At 37.0% G+C, this 20,740-nt stretch overlaps 1 protein-coding gene across 7 annotated transcripts in view; it reads right to left on the reverse strand.

Moving 5' to 3' along the window:
- Positions 1-20,740, reverse strand: part of LOC136833386 (DNA (cytosine-5)-methyltransferase 3A-like) — a 332,296-nt gene that overhangs the window by 86,339 nt on the left and 225,217 nt on the right. For all 7 annotated transcript variants that reach the window (XR_010851452.1, XM_067095457.1, XM_067095458.1 and 4 more), the window contains 6 exons: positions 19,948-20,078; positions 17,340-17,384; positions 16,857-16,921; positions 7,080-7,230; positions 4,940-5,063; positions 596-741 (listed from right to left, as the gene is read on the reverse strand). Coding sequence is in view for 6 of the 7 variants with exons in the window: in XM_067095457.1 (XP_066951558.1) it covers positions 596-741; positions 4,940-5,063; positions 7,080-7,230; positions 16,857-16,921; positions 17,340-17,384; positions 19,948-20,078 (662 nt within the window). In the remaining variant the exon portion in view is untranslated. The remainder of the gene's footprint in view (positions 1-595; positions 742-4,939; positions 5,064-7,079; positions 7,231-16,856; positions 16,922-17,339; positions 17,385-19,947; positions 20,079-20,740) is intronic.

Consider the following 20,740-nt stretch of genomic DNA (forward strand, 5'->3'; position numbering starts at 1 on the left):
TAAAACTTCCTTAAAGATAGTATGAAAGCAACATATGCCTCTCACCACTGAGGGTAACACAGCTAGTGATCAACACAAAAAAGCTTTACTATCAATCACATTTATATTCAATCTATGAAAATCCTTCATTTCACAAAGCATAAAATGCCAGAGAAAAGCAATTACAAAAAATGCAAGGCTAACAAATGTAGTGAAAAGAGCATGGTATGACAGTGCTGCAATATTCACATCACATGAAGCACTTCCTCAAGCTGTACACTTTCTATATAATTTGCAAAGTTAGGTCAGAGGCACAGAAAACCAACATGGAATAAAAAAGTTTATGAAATTTTTTTTGGTAAAGCTATCCTTATGAACCTTCAGGCACTGAGCTATTACAAACTTCCTAAATCTGATACTATTTTTTAAAAATGTACAACTTCACAGTTTTATAAACACTTGAAATCAGTCTAAAAGCCAGGAATTAAATCTGTATGATTAGAGAACAATTATAACTATAACTTCAATTAATGGTCAAGAATGATCCAGATGAGAAATCACAAGTTAGCAAAGGTACTACAGATAACCAAGTTTCTTGAGAATTAAACATACTGACCTTCTTGCCTGAGATTGCTTGTACATCACCAATGTTAACGACTCTGGGACCAAAATTTAGAGAGGCAACATTCTTGGCTGAGTCATTGATTTCTGCAGCATAATAGAATTCAATCTCTAATCCTAGTTTATCCAGTACAAAGAGACCTGAAAAATAATGTCAAGGGAATTGGTTTACATACTTATTTCATAAAAATATCGGCTCACTTTCCAAGTTGAAAAGTGTCATGAATGGTGGTACGCATTAATGTAAGGAATATCAAATTCTACAATTGCACTTCAAGATTTACACCAAAGGTTATGTAACGTAATTTGTAATTATATATCAGTTTTTAAAGTGTAGTCATTTTTATTTTTCTGCATTGGTGAAATAGTATGGGTGTTATTCATTTACGAAATGTATGAGAAGCACGTTTAAATTTTATAAGATGTTTTTACAACAAAACATTCTTTATGGTTTGAAGTGAAACCGTCTGTGTTGCGATGTCATAGGACGCAATATGGCAGCCGCGGGAGGGTAAAAAATATAAACAATGAAGTGTGAATCAGCAAGAATTTTTGGTGTCGACAGGTATAGACAGCTCTTTTTGTTAGGTTGTCGGTTGTGGGTTGTAAGTCAGTTTGTGTTTTTTTTGTAATCTTAAGCTGGGTTATACAGAAAGGGGAATGTGAACAGGTGGGTGGATTCCATGATTGTAGCATTTTGACGAGTTAGTCTAGGAAAAGATTCAAGGTGGTAGAAGACCATGGTTGGTTAAAAAAAAATGGATGGATCTGACAAACTTTGGGAGATGAAATGGGGAAGGGATTGCCCAAAATTTAGCAGGATACAGGGTGAGTTTAAAGAATGGAGAGGACAAGTCGAACATTGGCTTGTGGTGTGTGGAGAAGTGAAATATATCTAAAAGACATGCTTATGGAAAATTACAGTAAAATGAAAAATTATTTTTAAAATAGGAAGAGAATCTAGTGAAAAGATGAGGGATTTTCTAATTAGGTATGAAAAGGCAGAATCAGAGTGTAACAGAGCGATAGGGAAAAGCATGCTTGAAGGAGAAGCTAAGGGTTTTCATGTATTAGAACAAGCAGGTCTCACAGAAAATAAAAAACAAATGGTATTAGAAGCTTGAGGTCAAGGAAAGTTGGAATATAAAACAGTGTCACAGATAATGAAAAGAATATGTGAAGGATTAGGGAATAAAGAGGAAGAGAAATGATGGGGGTCAGCAGGCTATGTGTACTTCAAGAGAGAGAGGGAAAACCAAAAATATCGGGAAAAGGGAATCAAGGTAGAGGTGGAAGAAATCCCATAAATAGAGAAGGAAAAGTAACATTGTATACAATAAGCAAATCGGAATGGCATTGGGCTAGAGATTGTTCTTAGAATTTACAAAATAAAAAACAAAAACCGGACAAGAAGAAAAAGTTTATACACGAGAAGCTATAGTACATTCACATCAGCCGTGCATTTGGTGCCTAGCGCCATCCCTTGCGACGCTCCTGATTGGCTAGTGGTCAGCCAATCACAGCACTGTGAACATCTCCGCTCCAACACCTGAAGAACATGTCTTTCAAAAGTTATGTACTTTCATTACACCTCGTTTTGCCTAAAGAATAGCGTAGTGTTTCCTAATTTCATCACTAAACATAACAAGTTGTGGTTGAAGGATTATAATGATATATGAATTATTTACTTCAAGAAACTTAATCGTAAGATATTTGGCAGTAACAAACAAGAAATTTATCGTCTAAGCTTCATATTGTAGCTTAGTCCCGTCATGGATGGTAATGTTACCTAAATATAGGTAGACACAGAAATAACAGCAGCGACAAGAATATTAAATAAAAAGGGCATGCACGAGTTCATAGCCTCATCCCGGACCAGCCAGTTCTTTAATATCACTTTCTCTAGAGGGATTTGCTTCACTTATTATTTAGTCATACTTGAATGATGCTAGAGTTAGATCTGCATTCCAGTTCAACAAACGAGCCTAGATTATGTAATGACTTGTTCATGGTCTGTGTTGACGATTGTTATGAAATAAAAAAGGATTTGTTTGAATTGGAGTTTTATATGGTAACCTTACTTACACATCTGCGCAGACTCCTGCCCATGATTTGAGTTTAAAGAGCAAAAGCCCAGGCCTGACTCTCACCCAAATTCAAAGGGGGAGGGGAAATGGAGGAAACGGGTCCTGATAGAGCGCCACCGCACTGTCAAGTGCAGCTGGTCATACCCGTAGAGAAGCTACAGTACCCTCCTTATTGAGACAGCCAGCAGACGAGCTCATTATGCATAACTTAGGCTCTGCTCATTGAACTAGAATGCAAGACCTGACATACAAGCGCCATTCAAGTATGGCACCAAATAACAAGCTTAAAGCAAGAGATTCTCTAGAAGTAAGAAATGTAAAGAGCTGGTTGGTTGCCCAGATAGGCTATAGTCTTGCATGCATGCCTACACATTTTAATATTCTTAATCGCTTGCTTGTTATTTTCATATTGATAGCCCTACCTATACTTTTTTTAGGTAGCACTGCCAGCAATGACATTTAAGCTGGGCGAAATTTTAAGTGAGGTACAAGACGATAAATGATGAATGCATCATGATGCCATGTAAGGAAATGAAAGAATACATTTTATCTTTAAAATATCTTGTTTATTTCACCACCAAATATCTTAACATTGTTTATTGACATAAATAATTCATATATCATTATAATCCTTCAACCATTGGCTTTGACATGTTTAGTGATGAAACTGGGACACACTACTATTCTTGGGTAAAACTGAGGTAATGAAAGTTATAACTTTTGAAAGACATGTTCCTCAAGTGTCAGAGCAGGGATGTTCACTGTCTGGAGTTTTGAGGAGAGACTGCAGACTGGGCTTTTCAGTGCTGTGATTGGCACCACCAGCCAATCAGGAGCTGTAAGGATGTGATGCCAGGCACCAAAATGCACGGCTGATGAATGTACTGTAGTAAAATAGAGGAAGAATCTTGGGAAGAGGTTGATGTAATTTTAAACACAGGATAAATCGACAGTCTGTGGGGGAATTGTAACCAGCCCGCATTGTTGTGGGTTTGAATTAGAAGAGTTGAGGAGAATGAATGATACTAATGAAAGAGTCTAATAAATATTTAATTTTGGTGAGTCATCATACAAGTTGAAAGGAGTAATGGAAAAACCAATGATATCGAAAAACAAAAAGTTTTATTTGAAGACAAATTTTGCAGGGTGATGTACCATGGTTAATAGGTAAGAATACCCTGAGTAAAACGGGTATGATTACATATTTAAAAGAGAACTGTGTTAAAATAGAAGTATTAGGGGAAATGAAGGTAAAGTTAAGAGCAGACAAACAGGTCACTTAAGGGGCACGCCGATTGCCGAATTTCGAGGACTTATCAATTTTTAGTTTTTTACAGTTTTGGACTGGTATATGTCTAAATAAACATGTCCTGAAATATTAATGCTAAAAAAATTTGTTAAGTGAGTTAGGCTAGGAAAAGATTCAATTCCCACACAAGTAAATTATTATTTTCTAAATGCCTGCACAAAAACATAAGGCTAAAGTACTGTTACTGAACCACTTATAGGATGCCCTTTTCAATTGCAGAGGCCAATGGTACAGGAAACCCACTTTCCTTACCTTACCCAGGTCAAAAAATTCTGAGGGCCCATGTGGTCACCTCTCCCAACGTTAGATGTTTCTCATTGTCTTTGCTTAGCATGGGAGTTTTCTAGAAAAGTTAAGTCTTTGTCAAGTTTTTTTTTTTTTCTCAGAAACTATTTTGCTGCTATTCTGAATAAACAGTAAAACTCTCATATGCCCCTTTTTGACTGTAGCAGGAGTGATTTCTGGACCTCCTGCATCTCAACAAGGGTTCTTCCTCCTTGGAATGGACTCCTGAAGCATCCCTAATCCCACCTTTCCATGATTCCTCTTTTGTGATGTTACACATAAAATCTCTTGATGCTTATTCATTGCAACTAAATTGCAAGGAGTCACATTTTAATGGTTAAAAGGGATTCAGGTCAGTTGCTTCCATCCTCTTCATATTTTTATCTTTCATGTTTTTGACATACATGGTGGTGTATGTTTCCACAGTCCAACAGTGCGAGGAACAAAAGACCTCTGAAACTGAGAAGTTTGACAGCAAGGTCCATTTACAACCTAAATATAATGTAATTCTTTATGCTAATTACAATTTTAACTTCACCTATGACACAAACCATGCCAGCTCCCTTCAGACGTGTCAACGTTTAAAAAAAAAATAACTTGTTATGATTTTGAATTCAGCGGCACAGTCATAAAATGGATAACATAAAGGTATACTTACCTGTAGAAATTCCATCAAATAATGACAGGACTCTCATAGGTTTCTGAGGAAATGTTGAGATATCAGGAGTTTCATCCTCAACTTCAGGAAGGTTTTCTTGGGGGTCACTAGGGCAGCTGGCAGCCTGTGGAATATAACTTATATATAACCCTCAGTCTCAATAAATGTATAACAATCATAAGTTTTTTTTTTTAATAAAATTCATTAATTGTACAACAGCTTCTGTGCAGAAAGCATCCAGATGGACAAAAAGCACTTCAAAGAAGGATTCGTATTTACATGCCCAGCCAACTCCTCTGTTCTTGCAGTGATGCTGTCCTCATTCTTCTGTGCCAATCTCAATCTGAAGAAAGGGCTGGGAGGAGACTACTAGAATTTACAAATAATGAGTCTGTATATGAATCACCATTTAGGAGGAAGAATGAATTAGAGGTGATCACAAAAGGTGGAAGTAGCAGCCAGAAGTCCAATTCCATGAAAAAAATTACAAGATATGGCAAAAAACATTTCAACGCATGCATGACATCCACAAAAAATGAGTTTGCCAAGGAAGAATTCTATGGGTCTACAATGGAAGATGAACCCTAGGGAGGACACTCAACAAACTCAAAAGATACAGTAACACCTAAACTTACCAGACAATTTGGGGTCTGGCCTTCTGATAAGCAAGAAAAGCCCTGGAATAACTGTGCTCTTGCATATATCTCAAAGCTCACAGCAATTCCACATAGTTTCTAGCCTCAATTAACATGTACTATACACCTAACACTCAGTATTACAGATTTATCTAAAAATGTACCACATTTAAAATGGCAACCTAGCAAATACAGCTGTTAAGTACATACATCTGGTAAGATGAGGTGTTACTAGCAGGTACTCAACTGTGCTGAATAACTAAAGTATAAACCCTGAGGGTAAGAAAGTGAATGGCCCACTTCAACAAGGGGTCCTAAAAAATAACAAATAAAGTCATATGTGTGACATCACGAAGATAAAACTAGTCAAAGGTGTTCTGACAAGGCCAGGTACTAACCTAAGGATGGCAGGGAGCTCCAAATTATACTTAAAAGCCAGAGAGGATGAAAGGACACAAATCTCATAAGATCTAACTCTAAACACAGTGAGTCCTCTCTGGATACCACAGAATAAGCATGAGAAATGACTTGTCATAGCCAATATGATTGTGTTTATGGAAGCATGATAATTCTGACAACTCGTGCCTGGACAAAATGATTCTGTATGTTGAAGACAAGATCCAATAGCTCTCTCTCAGGATATAGATAACTAACCAGTGATTAGATTGGGAAATTTTCTTTCAATGGGCATAAGGCTTGCTGGCACACTAAATGGATGCTAAAAGGATCAAGGAAATGGTAATGACAGATAAATCTAAACATGGCTTAGTATAGCTCATGCAGCACTAAGGCCAAGACCTAACTTGGAGGTTCATCATAACTCTGGGGATTCATTTCCTTGAGTGAAAAGGTCAGAAATACTCCTGACATTTCCTGCAAAAGCATGCTGAATAAAGCCTAAAGGCAAAGCAAAGCAATACTCCTTGACAGCCAAGAATGAGTAACCTTCCTGAAATTCCTCAAGTAAACGAAAAAGTTTGAAATTCCTCACGTAAAATAGAAAGTCCATTAGTTTGCGTTTACATCTGGAGGTTGCTTGTTGCCCCTAGGCTACACAGTATCTGAACTTAACCGTCTGTGATTTTCCTTAACTTTTGGGGGGAATAATGTTTTATATGTCAACAAATACAGTAACATCACACATAAGCAGTCCTCAACTTATTAGAATTCCACGTTTACCAGCTACATTATTATGATGACTTTTTGCTTGGCCACCATTGTAGATGTGATATTATTTTATACACAAATCTTTTAAAGTGAATGTTAAATGTAAAGCGCAGTTTAGTTTAGGCTAGGAACTATGTGGAATTACTGTAAGCTGTAAGAATTCTAAAAAAAAATATGAAAGTGCAGGCTATGTAATATAGGGTCTTTGTTACTTATCAGACAGCCAGACCCCAAAGGCCTCTGATAAGTTGAGTTGCTTCTGTAAAAAAAAAAAAAAAGATAAGGACAGGAAAGCAATGTAGGAGATGAACACATAATATACTTGCACTCTATATTACCTTTTCCTTCCAATCTGGTCTTGGTTTAAGGAGTCCATGGGTTCCCAATTTATACGGTGTACAGAGAAAACATAACCATGGATCAGTATCCATAATATCCTTTACTGCCTTAGGAGACACTAGAAGTTCAATGCATCCAGTACAAAATACCCTAAAAGAAAATAAAATTAAATGGAAAAAAAAACTGAGTACTGATGTTTTTTCATTAACCAAGTCAATAATACTTGATGAAGATTATATATAGAATGTTCTGGAATTCAAAAAAGGTGGCTATGAAAAACCATATTACTAATAAGGGGGCTACTTCATCACTTGCAGCTATTCCCATTACTTGATAGTAATAGTAGTCATGTTAGATTAATTTTCTATAAAAAATGCAAATGTTTTCGCTGACCATTTCAACTTAGTGGTCTGGTAAACAACAACAAATAATTATAATACCAATAATGGCATTACACTTATCGGTCTTCCCTATTTTTTTTATTATATTCTCTTCAGCAAGCAGATAGTATAATAAATAATAAACTTCCAAAGGACATGGAAAGACATTCCTCTTTCATTGTTTATTTTCACTCTTACATTCTGACTCAAATGCAGGCAGTCAAATAAACAACAAAAGGAATATCTTTCTATGTACTTTGGAAATATGACATTTTTATAATAAAATAAAGTTTTATCTATACTTACCAAGTAATTACATGGTTATAGTTTCCTCTTGCACAGCAGCTTAAATGAAAAAATTCATGGGTAATGCTTTAAAGTGACTGGTCTCGCCCACTAACAGGAATACTGTACCAGGAACTACTTAGCAAACGACCTCATTCTGTTTATGCCATCTGTCCATCAGAGGGGAGGAGGGAGGGCCCCAATCACATAATTACTTGGTAAGTATATATAAAACTTTATTTTATTATAAAAATGTCTTTTTATATAAGTAACTTACCAAGTAATTACATAGCTGATTCTCATATTGACAAGAGGTGGGATACATGGACATATTGTACTCCAAAACATTAAGTCATGTAATGAATTGGAAATAGAAAAAGTTGCTATCACTGAATACAATGCTTGTAGTTCCTTATTAGTTAAGAGAGCCTGCAGTAGACAATTGCCTCTGATTGGTGCTCAACGTAACCTGTAGTCATGTGGCAGTAAAGCCGTAGAGTGCCTCTACCTAAGTGGGAGCCTTGCAGCCAAGGAGTAGTCCGATGGCTAGCAAACCTTCAAAAAGTGCCCTTGCCCTGGGTGCAGTGCCACAATAAAAGAAAAAACAACCAGATAAAACTGTCATCTGCACTGAAATAAAGACCACGACCTATCCACTGAGAGTGGTGGGTGCTCCAGGTACATTGTAACCCCCAGCTCTCACAAAACTCAGCACCTTACTACAAGGTGAAGAGATAGTATGAGAAAACCCTATGATTGCTTCTGTGATGCCAAGCCAGTTACTAATAATTGCAAGATACTGCAAAAAAAATGTTAACACTGCTCAAACTTTTCTGAAGAGGTGGGAAGCGAAAATCGATTGTAGGATGGACATAAGGGGCATATATGCATGAAGGCTAATGAGGTAGAAGTTGTTCTGACGTCTTTAGCTTTCTCCTAAAAGTAGGCCCAATCTCTCCTGAAACTAAGAATGGTTTCATAGACCAAGTCCATACATGAAGAAGAACAATGCACCCTTAGACAGAGGTAAAAAAATTATCCTTGTCAGAACACTAAATGTTATGAATGGACCCTGTGCTTCCAATCCTGCTCAGGTAATACCTGAAAACTCCAACAGAATAGAGAGCTTCCTACTCTTTCCCAGAGCCAAGAATGTGGGGGAGATTTTGGCGCCAGATGATCGGAAGCTGGAGCCAGGCGCTGGGTATACTGAGCTGGCACCAGGATGTAGGTGGTACCAGCTGAGCTGGCCGCCAGATAACTAATCGGTCGGGAGCTGGCAGGCACTCCTAAGAGCTTGGGGCAGAGCTGGTACCAGGCTGTAGCTGGCGCCAGGAGAGATGAAGTCAGGCGAGGTAAAGGCACTGGCTCCTGAGAGAGAGAGAGAGAGAGAGAGAGAGAGAGAGAGAGAGAGAAACAGTTTCAGGTTGTGGAAGGGTCCTCGTTCTCAGTTGAAAAAACCCCAGGGTAAACGAGCAAAGCGTTACCGAGTCAGGCATAGCTCGATACCCCTAAAAAGGAGGAACATGAGAGATTCTATATCCTCTCCGATAAAAAAGGCAATGCTGCCATTGAGTCATAAGTGTTTCAGAAGAAGAAACTTAAGAGTCTGAGAAATCCAATTCGGAACATCATTCCCTTAGATTGGTAGACTGAGCTAGAAGATGACATCTGTATCTTTCAAATGTCTCTTGTAGCACCTCTGAAAAAATCCCTTTCCTGACAAGCACCAGGACTGCTCATAAACTGTCCATGCAAGAGCCGCACTCAAATCCTTTTATGTGTCTCTGAAGGGAGGCTGTTCGAGAAGAAACGAATAGTGGAAGGATTCTGGAGAGTCTACCACCAACTTAGGCAATTCGGAACCATAAATCATAGTTCAGAATGGGGCTACAAGGAATGTCGTAAAGTTCTGACGAGCCTGAGCTTGAGAAAGTTCAGCCTTTCCTTGACCATGTCGAATGGTGGAAGAGCTTAGAAGTCCAGGTTGGAACGATCTTGGAGTACGATGTCTGTTGCCCATACAGGTCCAGGTTGGAAAGATCTTGCAGTATGGTGTCTGCTGTCCATACAAGAAGATTACTTAACCCTCTAACGCCGAAAGCCTCTTTTAAAACGCCTCCCGATGCCACGGGCGTCGGGAGTTAAGGTTTTAAGATTAAGAGTTCATTTGGTCTTTTTGTCATTGCCTGAAGTTTAGTATGCAACCATCAGAAATGAAAAAATATCATTATCATATAAAATTGAAATATATGACAGCGCAAAAAAAATTTCATATATAATTTTATACAAATCGTATGTAAGCAAAACGGTTAAAGCTAACAGGTTATTTTTTTTCTTTGTATTTTACACTAAATTGCGATGATTTTGGTATATAACAAATTGTGAAACGATCAAAGCAACACAGAGAAAAATATTATCACAAAATGATGCATGAATTAAATACAGAACGTGGACTTAAAAAAAGTTTTTTTTAAATTCACCATAAATTGAAATATTGTGCTAGAGACTTCCCGTTTATTGAAAAATGAAGGTAAATGATTGAATATTACCAGAATGTAAGTTTTTTAGCTTACAATTGCAGTTTTCGACCATTTCGGTCAAGTTAAAGTTGACCGAAGGTCGAATTTTTTCTATTTATCATGATTTATATGAAAATACTTCAAAACTGATAAAAGCTACAACCATGAGTTATTTTCTGTTGTTTTCTACATGAAATTGCACACATTTTCATATATAAAAGTTTATGTAACGACTAACATAAAACGGTGCAAACATTACGGCACGTGACGAAAGAATTTCTGAGATGTTTGGCGAGTTACAAGAGACGTAAGGAAAATGTTTTTTTTTTAAATTCACCATAAATCGAAATATTGTGCTAGAGACTTCCAATTTATTGCAAAATGAAGGTAAATGATTGAATATTACTAGAATGTAAGAGTTTTAGCTACAATTGCGTTTTTTCGACCATTTCGTCGAGTTAAAGTTGACCTAATGTTGAAATTTTGGCAGTTATCGTGGATTTATGTGAAAATATTTCAAAACTGATAAAAGCTACAACCATGAGTTATTTTCTGTTGTATTCTACATGAAATTGGTACATTTTCATATATAAAAGTGTATGTAACGACTAATGTAAAATGATGCAAACATTACGCACAACGTGACAAAAGAATTTCGAGATGTTCGCCGAAGTTATCGCTTTTGACATAAGAAAAAGTTTTTTTTTAAATTCACCATAAATCGAAATATTGTGCTAGAGACTACCAGTTTGTTGCAAAATGAAGGTACATGATTGAATATTACTAGAATGTAAGAGTTTTAGCTTATAATTGCGTTTTTTACCATTTCGTCGAAAGTTAAAGTTGACCGCGGTTGAAATTGGCAGTTATCGGATTTATATGAAAATATTTCAAAACTGATAAAAAGCTACAACCATGAGTTATTTTCTGTTGTATTCTACATGAAATTGCGCAATATTTCCATATATAAAAACTTTATGTAACGACTAATATAAACGGTAGCAAACATTACGACAATGTGACGAAGAATTTCTGGCATGGACGAAGAAAAAGTTTTTCAAAAATTCACCATAAATCGAAATATTGTGCTAGAGACTTCCAATTTGTTGCAAAATAAAGGTAAATGATTGAATATTACTAGAATGTAAGAGTTTTAGGTTAAAATTGCGTTTTTTGACCATTTTGGTCGAGTCAAAGTTGACCGGTTATTGAAATTTTGGCAAAGTTATCGTGGATTTATATGAAAATATTTCCATACTGATAAAAGCTACAACCATGGGTTGTATTTGTTGTATTTTACATGAAATTGCACACATTTTCATATATAAAACTTAATGTAATGGCTAATATAAAATAGTGCAAAATTACGACAAAATGACGAAAGAATTTCTGAAATTTTCGGCCGAAAGTTACCAAGCAGACGTAAGGGAAAAGTTTTTTCAAAAATTCACCATAAATCGAAATATTGTGCAGAGACTTCAATTTGTTGCAAAATGAAGGTAAATGATTGAATATTACTAGAATGTAAGAGTTTTAGCTTATAATTGCGTTTTTCGACCATTTTGTCGAGTCAAAGTTGACCAAGGTTGAAATTTTGTTAGTCAACGACGGTACGCCCACTCGGCACCCAACAGACAATTTTAGTCGACGTATGATATGTCCAGTCGGCGTTTAAGGGTTAAGATGGCAGACAGTCAAGGTCCCGGAAATTTCCCAGCTCCTCGAGCAGGCTCCCTCTACTAGAGCAAGGAGTGAGAAGCAGTCTAAGACTAGTCTCACGATGAGGGACTTCTTCTGAAAGTCTAAATTCAGACACATACCACTATAGGTCCAACTGAAAACTGGGTCTTTGGGAAAAAACATTGGAGTCTGGTTATGATTTATTGTTCCTGTTGGTCTTGTGAGACAGGCTGAAATTCATGGTCAGAAAAGAAGACAACAGTAAGTGGAGCGAGGACTCAAGAGAAGTATTATGCCGTACATGACAAAGCTTAAACTCTCACACTGGAAGACCCCGTCTCATAGGATGGGTCTGAGATATCTTTCGGAGTCTGTATGTGGACATGAAATGAATCATCCTACATATCCAGGAACTCCACCAAATCACCCTGGAGAATGGAAGACAGGACTGTACGGTTGGTCTTTGCAAGCTAACAAACTTGTAGAATCTTGTGCAGATTCACAGACAACTAAGTGCACTAGTTGCTGACCCAGCCAATACTTGACAAACACGGACACATGGCCATCAGGGCGGGATCGACTTCTTAACGCAATAACACCTTGCATGGACTCGATGACACCTCGTACAGACTGACAACAAATGCGGAACTGTACTTGGCTAAACACTAGTGTTGGACATGATTATAGGAACTTGGAAAGTCTATAAGATACACAAAAGCCTGGCCATGGGATAAGAATGGTCTTGAACAAAACCAGGAGTGACGACTTCTGCAGCAGTCAAACACACTGCTTTAAAAGAAAAAATCTGTGAAAAAGAATTAGGTGTTCAATGGCGGGAGCCTAGTATGACTAGATTGAGGGCTGATAGTGACTGTGTGTTTCTCCTAGTAGAAAAAAGAGCCTCAAAGTCCCCTTCTTGTGATACCAATGAAGGAGTGGAAAATTCAAAAAACTAACTCAACCACCCTTATCTGCATAGGACAGGACTAAGAGACCAGCCAAAGCCATGTCTCTCGGTAACACTTGAGAGTCTCCTATACAGTAAACCCACTGTATTCACATTCCCACGATTCGCGGATTTCTCTATGGAAAATATATGCACACTATTCGTGGAAAATTCGCCCATTCACGGTATTTTTCACTGAGAAATATTCACTAATTACTGTATTTTCATATAATTTTCATGACTAAATGTGCTTTTTGTAATAAAACTATTAAAATAATCAGGTATTTTAATAGATTTTTAGTTTTTTTTTTGTGTTTGAACTATCAAAATAGGCAGTTCTAAGTGTTTTTAGAGGGGTTTTAAGTATTTGCCGAGTTTTGCTATCTGCTGGGGTGTGTGGTATGCATCCCCCATGAATATGGGGGTTTACTGTACTCTTAGCTCCTGCTCCTGATGTCAGTCAAGAAAGACCTTTACTTCAAAAACTTGACAAGAACTTCAGCCAGGACTAAGTTCATCTAAGCACAGAGGGAGGAAAAGATAAAAAATACTTGTCTTGCTCCCTTACAACCAAAGTCAGACTCCTAACTCCCTGTAGAGGTGATAGCTTATTTCCACAAGCTCATGAATTTGTACACAAAAGTCTGTCCACAAAGGACAGTGTTCTGAGACACTAACTTACGTCATAAAGGGAGCAACTCAGCTCGTCTGGAATTTCTAGGTGAAGGTGGAACAGAAACCCGGTGATAGAAGACCGGAGCTAGGCATTCAATTGGAAATTGCGCTCACAAAAGAATAACATACGTTCTTAAAAGAGACCAGCTCAGTGGTCTGGTAAAACTAAGGTATACTTAACTTTTTTTTTTCTTGAAAGAGACAGGTGTCGAGCTAAAGAGAGACTGGCGCCAGACGCATGACAGCTAGTGCTGGGAGCTCTATATGTGCTATTGGGCACTTGGGCGCTAAAGGGTGCTTGGGTGCTATTGGGTGCTCAGGCGCTATTGGACTTGGACAAAGTTGAATGCTCGGACACTGCTGGTCCGTTTGCCACCAAATAACGGCGTTCCACAACTCGAAGTTCAGGGGAAGAAAGCTAAACAGTGTCCAAGAAGTTATAGGAAGACTGTGGATTACACTCCTGCTGCCTGAGACGTTCACAGGAGAGAGGTGAAGTGCAAAAACATCTGACAGTGCCTCTTCAACGGCTGAGATTCACCACTGGAGCATCTATCACTAGGGACAAGTGAACATGCCCATGGGTGCCTTTCCAATGGCTGTTCATCAATACCTGCGGACAACAGGCTTGACTGAGGGGCAGCTACCTAGGGCAAAACCCCTTCGGGGACTCCCAAGGACCAACAGTATGCGTCCTCCCAGGTTAGGGGAGTCTGACAGGGACTGGGTCTAGGAGATCCGAAGGAATCGGATAGCCACCCTCTTCACTACACATCCAGTAAGATGTCTTTCCAGTGGCTGTCTGTCAACACCTGGGACCGGCAACAGGCTCAACTGAGGGGGCAACTACCCAGGGAGCTTCCCACCAGCCTCCATTAGGCATTAAGTATGACTCCTCCCAGGTTTAGGGGAGTATGACAGTGACTTAATTTCTGTTAACCCATACACAAGACTGGCAAAGGCACAGGAAGGAAGCAAGGGAGTCAGGCACGGGAGCAAGTGCAGAAAAATAACAAGGGCCAGTAGTAGGAGAGAAAATTGATGTGGGGAGAGAGTTGGCGCCAGATGAATGGAAGTCGGCCCCAGGAACTGGGAGCTCTCAGCTGTCGCCAGGCTAGCTGGGTGCCAGGAGAGGTAGTATCCTGGGAGCTAAGAGCTGATGAACACTTTGGTTGCTCGGAGCACAGTTCCCGTCTGTCAAGCACTGCTAATCTCCTCAAAAAAGCAACTAAAATTAAAGGACAATTTCTCTCCTTACTATGCACTACCCTACACTTCCCCGTTCTCTGAAAAGAAAAGTGTAAGATGTTGTTCAATTAATCCTTTACCAACAATAGTTGAAGTACAAAGAGTACCATTAAACAGACATACCTCAATTCCTATCAGACATTACTTGAGACTTGTAGATATGCTTTTCATTACTGAAAATTTTAGTTCAGTAGCAAACACAATATTACGTTTCATTACACTAATCGGTAAAGGTAGTAGAAAACACAATTTTTATGTTTAATTGGTAAATTACGCTACTGGTAGTTACTCAATTTGATTGCAAATTGGCTAGTGTAGCAAAAAGTGGTAAACCTCAATGAGATCTTAAAACAAAACAATAAAATGCTGATCCTGAAAGCTTAGGCTTGAAGGCTACCCGAGATCAATGTTAATACATCACCGAAATCCAGTCTCCAACCAGCAAATTTAAGAACAAAGCTGCCATTGAAACTGTGTTCAATCGACCGCCAGCAGAAACAGAATGAGGTTGTCTGCTAAGAAGTTCCTGGTATTCCCATTAGTGGGTGAGACCAGTCACCTGCACTAAACTTTGAAGCGTTACTTGCAAATTTGTGAATTTAAGCTGCTGTGCAAGAGGAAACTACAGCTATATAATTACCTGGTAAGTTACTTATATAAAATTATTATTTACTACCTATTATTTGCTGCATATTTAAATATCCAATCCGCTAATTTAGTTATAGGATTCTCATTGTTACAGAAAATGTGAAAAGGACATAACTGTTTCTTTACATCGTTTTTCTTATCTTTAGCTTGGAAATGTACAGTAATTAGGGTACATCATGGTTTGACGCATTAACATTTTTATTAGCTCAGCATAGCATAAGCCATGCATCGTTGGGCTTAGGCTAGCCAACAATAGAGCTTATGTTGTGTCTATCATTTTTTTTTAGTTCACAAATATTTCACTTACAGATGACTTAATAAATATTTTAATATACTTTACAGATTCAAATACAGTATTTATCACATGCCTGAAAAAATAAAATTTACATTCAAATCTATTTTCAATTTTCAATGAGAGAGAGAGAGAGAGAGAGAGAGAGAGAGAGAGAGAGAGAGAGAGAGAGAGAGAGAGAGAGAGAGAGAGAGAGAGAGAGAGAGAGTGTGTACTTATGTTAACAATAGTACAATATATTAACATGTGTTAACGCAAAGTAATTGTTTTAAAACTACCCTTTCGTCCCAATTCATTGAACATTTTTCTGATCTGGTTAAAGTTAAGTTAAGTATACCTTAGTTTAACCAGACCACTGAGCTGATTAACAGCTCTCCTAGGGCTGGTCCAAAAGATTAGATTTATTTTACATGGCTAAGAACCAACTGGTTACCTAGCAACGGGACCAACAGCTTACTGTGGAATCCGAACCACATTATGACGAGAAATGAACTTCCATCACCAGAAATAAATCCTCTAATTCTTCACTGGCCGGTCGGAGAGTCGAACGCTGGGCCAACAGCGTGCTAGCCGAGAGCTCTACCCACCCCCCAATGAAGAACTAGCTAATCCCCTTACTATCTGTTGAAACAAATTGATTTTCTGCTCTTTTTATGAATTACCAGTTATTATTCCAGTCCCATTGCCAGTATCATTATTATTTTAGGCTATGATGTCATCCTATTACTAAAATTATAAAAACTGTATTATTATCATTATCATTATTATTATTTAAATCATAAAAAGTTTTCTAATAAACCTGTACGCTTCAGTGGAGTTTCTTAATTCAGGGTTTGATTTTGCATATGAAAGTGCTGCATATTAAGATGCCCGTCATATTTCTGATCGTACCTCAAATATTCCAAATTTCTCATTTCAAGGACTTGCACATTTAGGGAACATACTATATTTCTAACTTTTATCTGCTTCAACCACATTACTTTCATAGAATGACAGGTACCTTTATTGTTTGAACACAATTTACCTTATATTTCCATTCAATTCATAAATAAGAAAATTTCAGATTGAAAATAAACAACTAACTGATGAAATCATCTTACTTTTCACATTCATCATCATCACAAACAATGAGTTCTCCAGGACTGCCACAAATAACGCAATACATCTGTAAACATGAAACAAAAATTAAGTTCGTCATTACAATTATGTACAAAATAACTAATGGAAAACATATCAAACTGACTTTAGGAAAGAGACCTTTTCTTACAACAGTGAATCAGTACAGCACCTACTAATAAATGTTGGGAACAAATTAAAGATGGCTACATTAGGTTACAAGTTTTTTGGATAGACTTTGTCAAGAGAAACTGGACCACTGGAGAAACTTCATTTTTAAAAATGCAAGTCTGATTAAGACTAACTCCCAACTTTTGGATAACATATCACATTAATACTTCCAGAAAGTTTAAGTAAAGAAGCAGCCAGACTATCCAAACAGATCTTTTAACCTCCGACACAGTATCTGAGGAATTGACTATTACCTTAAAAACTTGAAAACCTACAGTAAGCAGAAATATACGTACCGAGGTGCCATCAGAAGCAAAGCCAGACAAGTCCTCTAATTCATCCTGTGAAAAGAAAACAAACAGTATTGACAGAAAGTGAAACAGGTATGCTAACATTATAAAAATATTCTATGCCATCCTACATAAAAATTAAAAAATTACTAAAACATAATACTGAAATGGAATGTTATCCTGGAAGACCAGAAATAACACCTCACTCACCTCGACTAATGTTTAAAGCTTCATGGGGCAAAGGAGAATTCCATATTTAAGTGGAAATGATGTTCCAAATTAAGGAGTCTGGTCTATTATTATCATTATTACTATTAATATTATTATTATTATTATTATTACAGTCAGTCCCTGGTTCACGGCAGGGGTTCCATTCCTGGCCGATCGTCGATAACCGAAAATTGCCAATAATTATGGTAATAAATGGCATTTATGATGTTGCAAGCTCCAATAAACAGCTTATCGGTACGTTAATTGCGTATCAGTGCCAATAAACTGCTTACTGACACTGATAAACCGGTTTCTGACGACGACAACACTTACTGTCGCCGAAAATCTGGTTAACGACGTTGTTGACCAAGCGTCGTAAAACCGAAATACGATAACCAATGCCAATAAGCGAGGACTGCCTGTATCATTATTAGTAGGTCCTCGACTTATGGCAGGGGATCCATTCCAGCACTGTGCTGTAAGCTGATTTCCACTATAAGTCAATGTTTCACCATTATCAGTGCTTTAACAGCACTTACGGTGCCGTAATTTGATGTTGCATGAAGTTACAGCACTGTAAGCGCCGTTAACTTGATGTCTATTCTTGCTGTTAGTGCCATTAATGGTGCTTACAGCACCAGAACTTGATGCAACACCAACTTAGGGTGCTGAAAAAGCGCTGTAAGATCAAGTCTGCCATAAGTCAGTGACACACTATATTATCTTATGATCTACAGTATTTCCTAGTGTCTAAGACACTTTTTTTGTGAACAAAGTCTTGGAAATTTTTCATAACCCTATCCTTACTCCAGAGGAAGGTTATCTTTGAAAGTCAGTAATCAGAAGTCCTGTATATGACCTCTGATTGAAGAGTTATTAATTATATTACGTTAAAGTCATGAATAAAAAATATACATGGTATCAAACATTCATTCCTGTATCAACAAACCTTACTATACTAAGGCTAAGGCAATCAAACATTTTCATGCCAAGCTCACATGCTACATTTACTACAGTAACAATGTTCAAAATATTTTAAGGTTTTGAAAGTGAAAATTTCTTTCAAATTTTTAATATCTGAACTGAGTGAATTTGTCTTTATTCTATTCTTATTTCCAATGTCATTTTGATGTGGTGCTTTTATGTGTTGCTGTGCAATACAATGGTATTCAATACTTCGAATATTTCCTGGCCTTGTGTTTAGTTTTTTATTTATCTACGGTTAAAAACACCGATGCCTAGGCCTACATCCAATACTTGCAAACTCTTGAAATACCAAACCAGCTGTACCTCAATCCACTTGCTCACACTAAGACAATTAGAGCAAGAAAATTTCTTAGGAAACATGGCTGGGCAGTTTACTATGTTTCCATTACTTGGGAGTCTGTTCAAGTTTTCCAGTCCACTGGTATGTCAACTTTAGAAAAGCTTAATAAATCTTAAAATCAATGAACAGGAAAAACATGAAACAAATTTTTTAAAATACATGAACTATAATAATCCAAATACTGTAGCAGCCCTTTAATGCATTAAGACAGCTGAATGTACACAGTGCAACAACCCAAACAAAGCCTGAACTCATGATAATGCAACCTGATTATTTTTCATTTTTCAAATTTTTTCCAGTCAAAATTAGGGTGCATCTTTGAGGTCAGAGTGTCTTTGATGCAAAGAAATACAATAGATAAGGTCAGTGTCTTTGATGCGAAGAAATACATAATGTCAAAATTAATACCTTACTAAATACAATACAATGTACAGGGAATGCAAAAATGTATTCCTAATATAATACTAGTCATTCCTCATTCTTTGTACAAATAACAAAGAAAGGAAATAATTAAATTAATTCTTAGCAAATGACTATCAACAAATTAATTATAAACAAGAGCTATCTACCTATACCTTTAAAGGAAAAATACAATAATAAGGCAAAAAAAAAAAAATATATATATATATATATATATAGTACCTAAAATAAGTCACAAACAGCTAAGTAGAGCACAGGAACTTTGGAGCGTACTGTGAACAAACATACAGACAAACAAGTTTGAAACCATGTCCTTCTATGAACCATTAGGATAATTTTGAGGTGCATTAAAGAGCTAATTATAACAATGGCTTTTTGGTACAAGAGCTATGATGAAGTGCAAGTGCAGTGAAACAATCAGCTACAGAATAAGTGAATATGTCCATTTTTCAGCCAATGAAAGCAAATGAAAAGTGACCACAACAGTCTGCAAATATATATGCAGGTGCAGCAAACTGACCTCATCATTTCCTATTTTTACATTTTCACTACAAAGAGTATACTGTAAAGCTTTTTAAATACTCTACTGTACTTATAAGCTAAAACTTTTTAAAAAATGTACTATAATTATCAGTAATATGAATTCGCAATATTTACCTTGCATGCACTGCATGTACCACCATGAAAATAGGGATGAGGGGCAACTACTTCACAGTCAATTCTATCACAAGCAATGCAGAGCTTTTCTATATCATGCTTACCATCTCGGACAGCTTTCAGTAAGGCAGCTAAATTCAAAGAAAAAATTAAGTAATTAATTAATTACATATAACTAAATCATTATTAAACCAAATTTCAGGATTTTGAAGTAAAGACATCATAAATTTTTGGCTAACTTCAACTTTCATTTTGGCTCATGTTTTTTGTTTTCCATTTTTGAACTTACTGTAATAAAGCATAAGTATTCAGGTTTCAAAAGACACTATAATTAATCTAAAGCAAGTAACAAGAATAAAATACTGTTATACTTATTAGCAATTCTTATGTCAAGCTATCAGCCCCCTCCTATGCAGAATCTCACGGAGCCAATTTTCTTTAAAACAAAATCCATAAAGGCTTTGAGGAGAGCACTGACAGTATAAGGCCACTTTACAATACAGACTCAGATTATGAATTTATGACTGACGGTATTTGTTTCAAATTTTCACATGTTATTCAACCAATGCTTAATATAAACAGTACAAGGAAACAAAACATCTAACATTTATGTACAAATATTTTTCTTTTTCCTGCTACTCCAACATCCACTACCTGTACAGCTAACTGTTCTTCATCCCTTCTTGCCATCTGTCCAAACCATCTAAATATCTCAATCTTTGAGATCTGCCTGGCTACTGAACACCATATATCTCTCCATAATATATTCATTTGTTATGAGTTTTCTATTGCA

This window comes from Macrobrachium rosenbergii, chromosome 51 (assembly GCF_040412425.1).
Source record: "Macrobrachium rosenbergii isolate ZJJX-2024 chromosome 51, ASM4041242v1, whole genome shotgun sequence".
Classification (NCBI taxonomy): Eukaryota; Metazoa; Arthropoda; class Malacostraca; order Decapoda; family Palaemonidae; genus Macrobrachium; species Macrobrachium rosenbergii.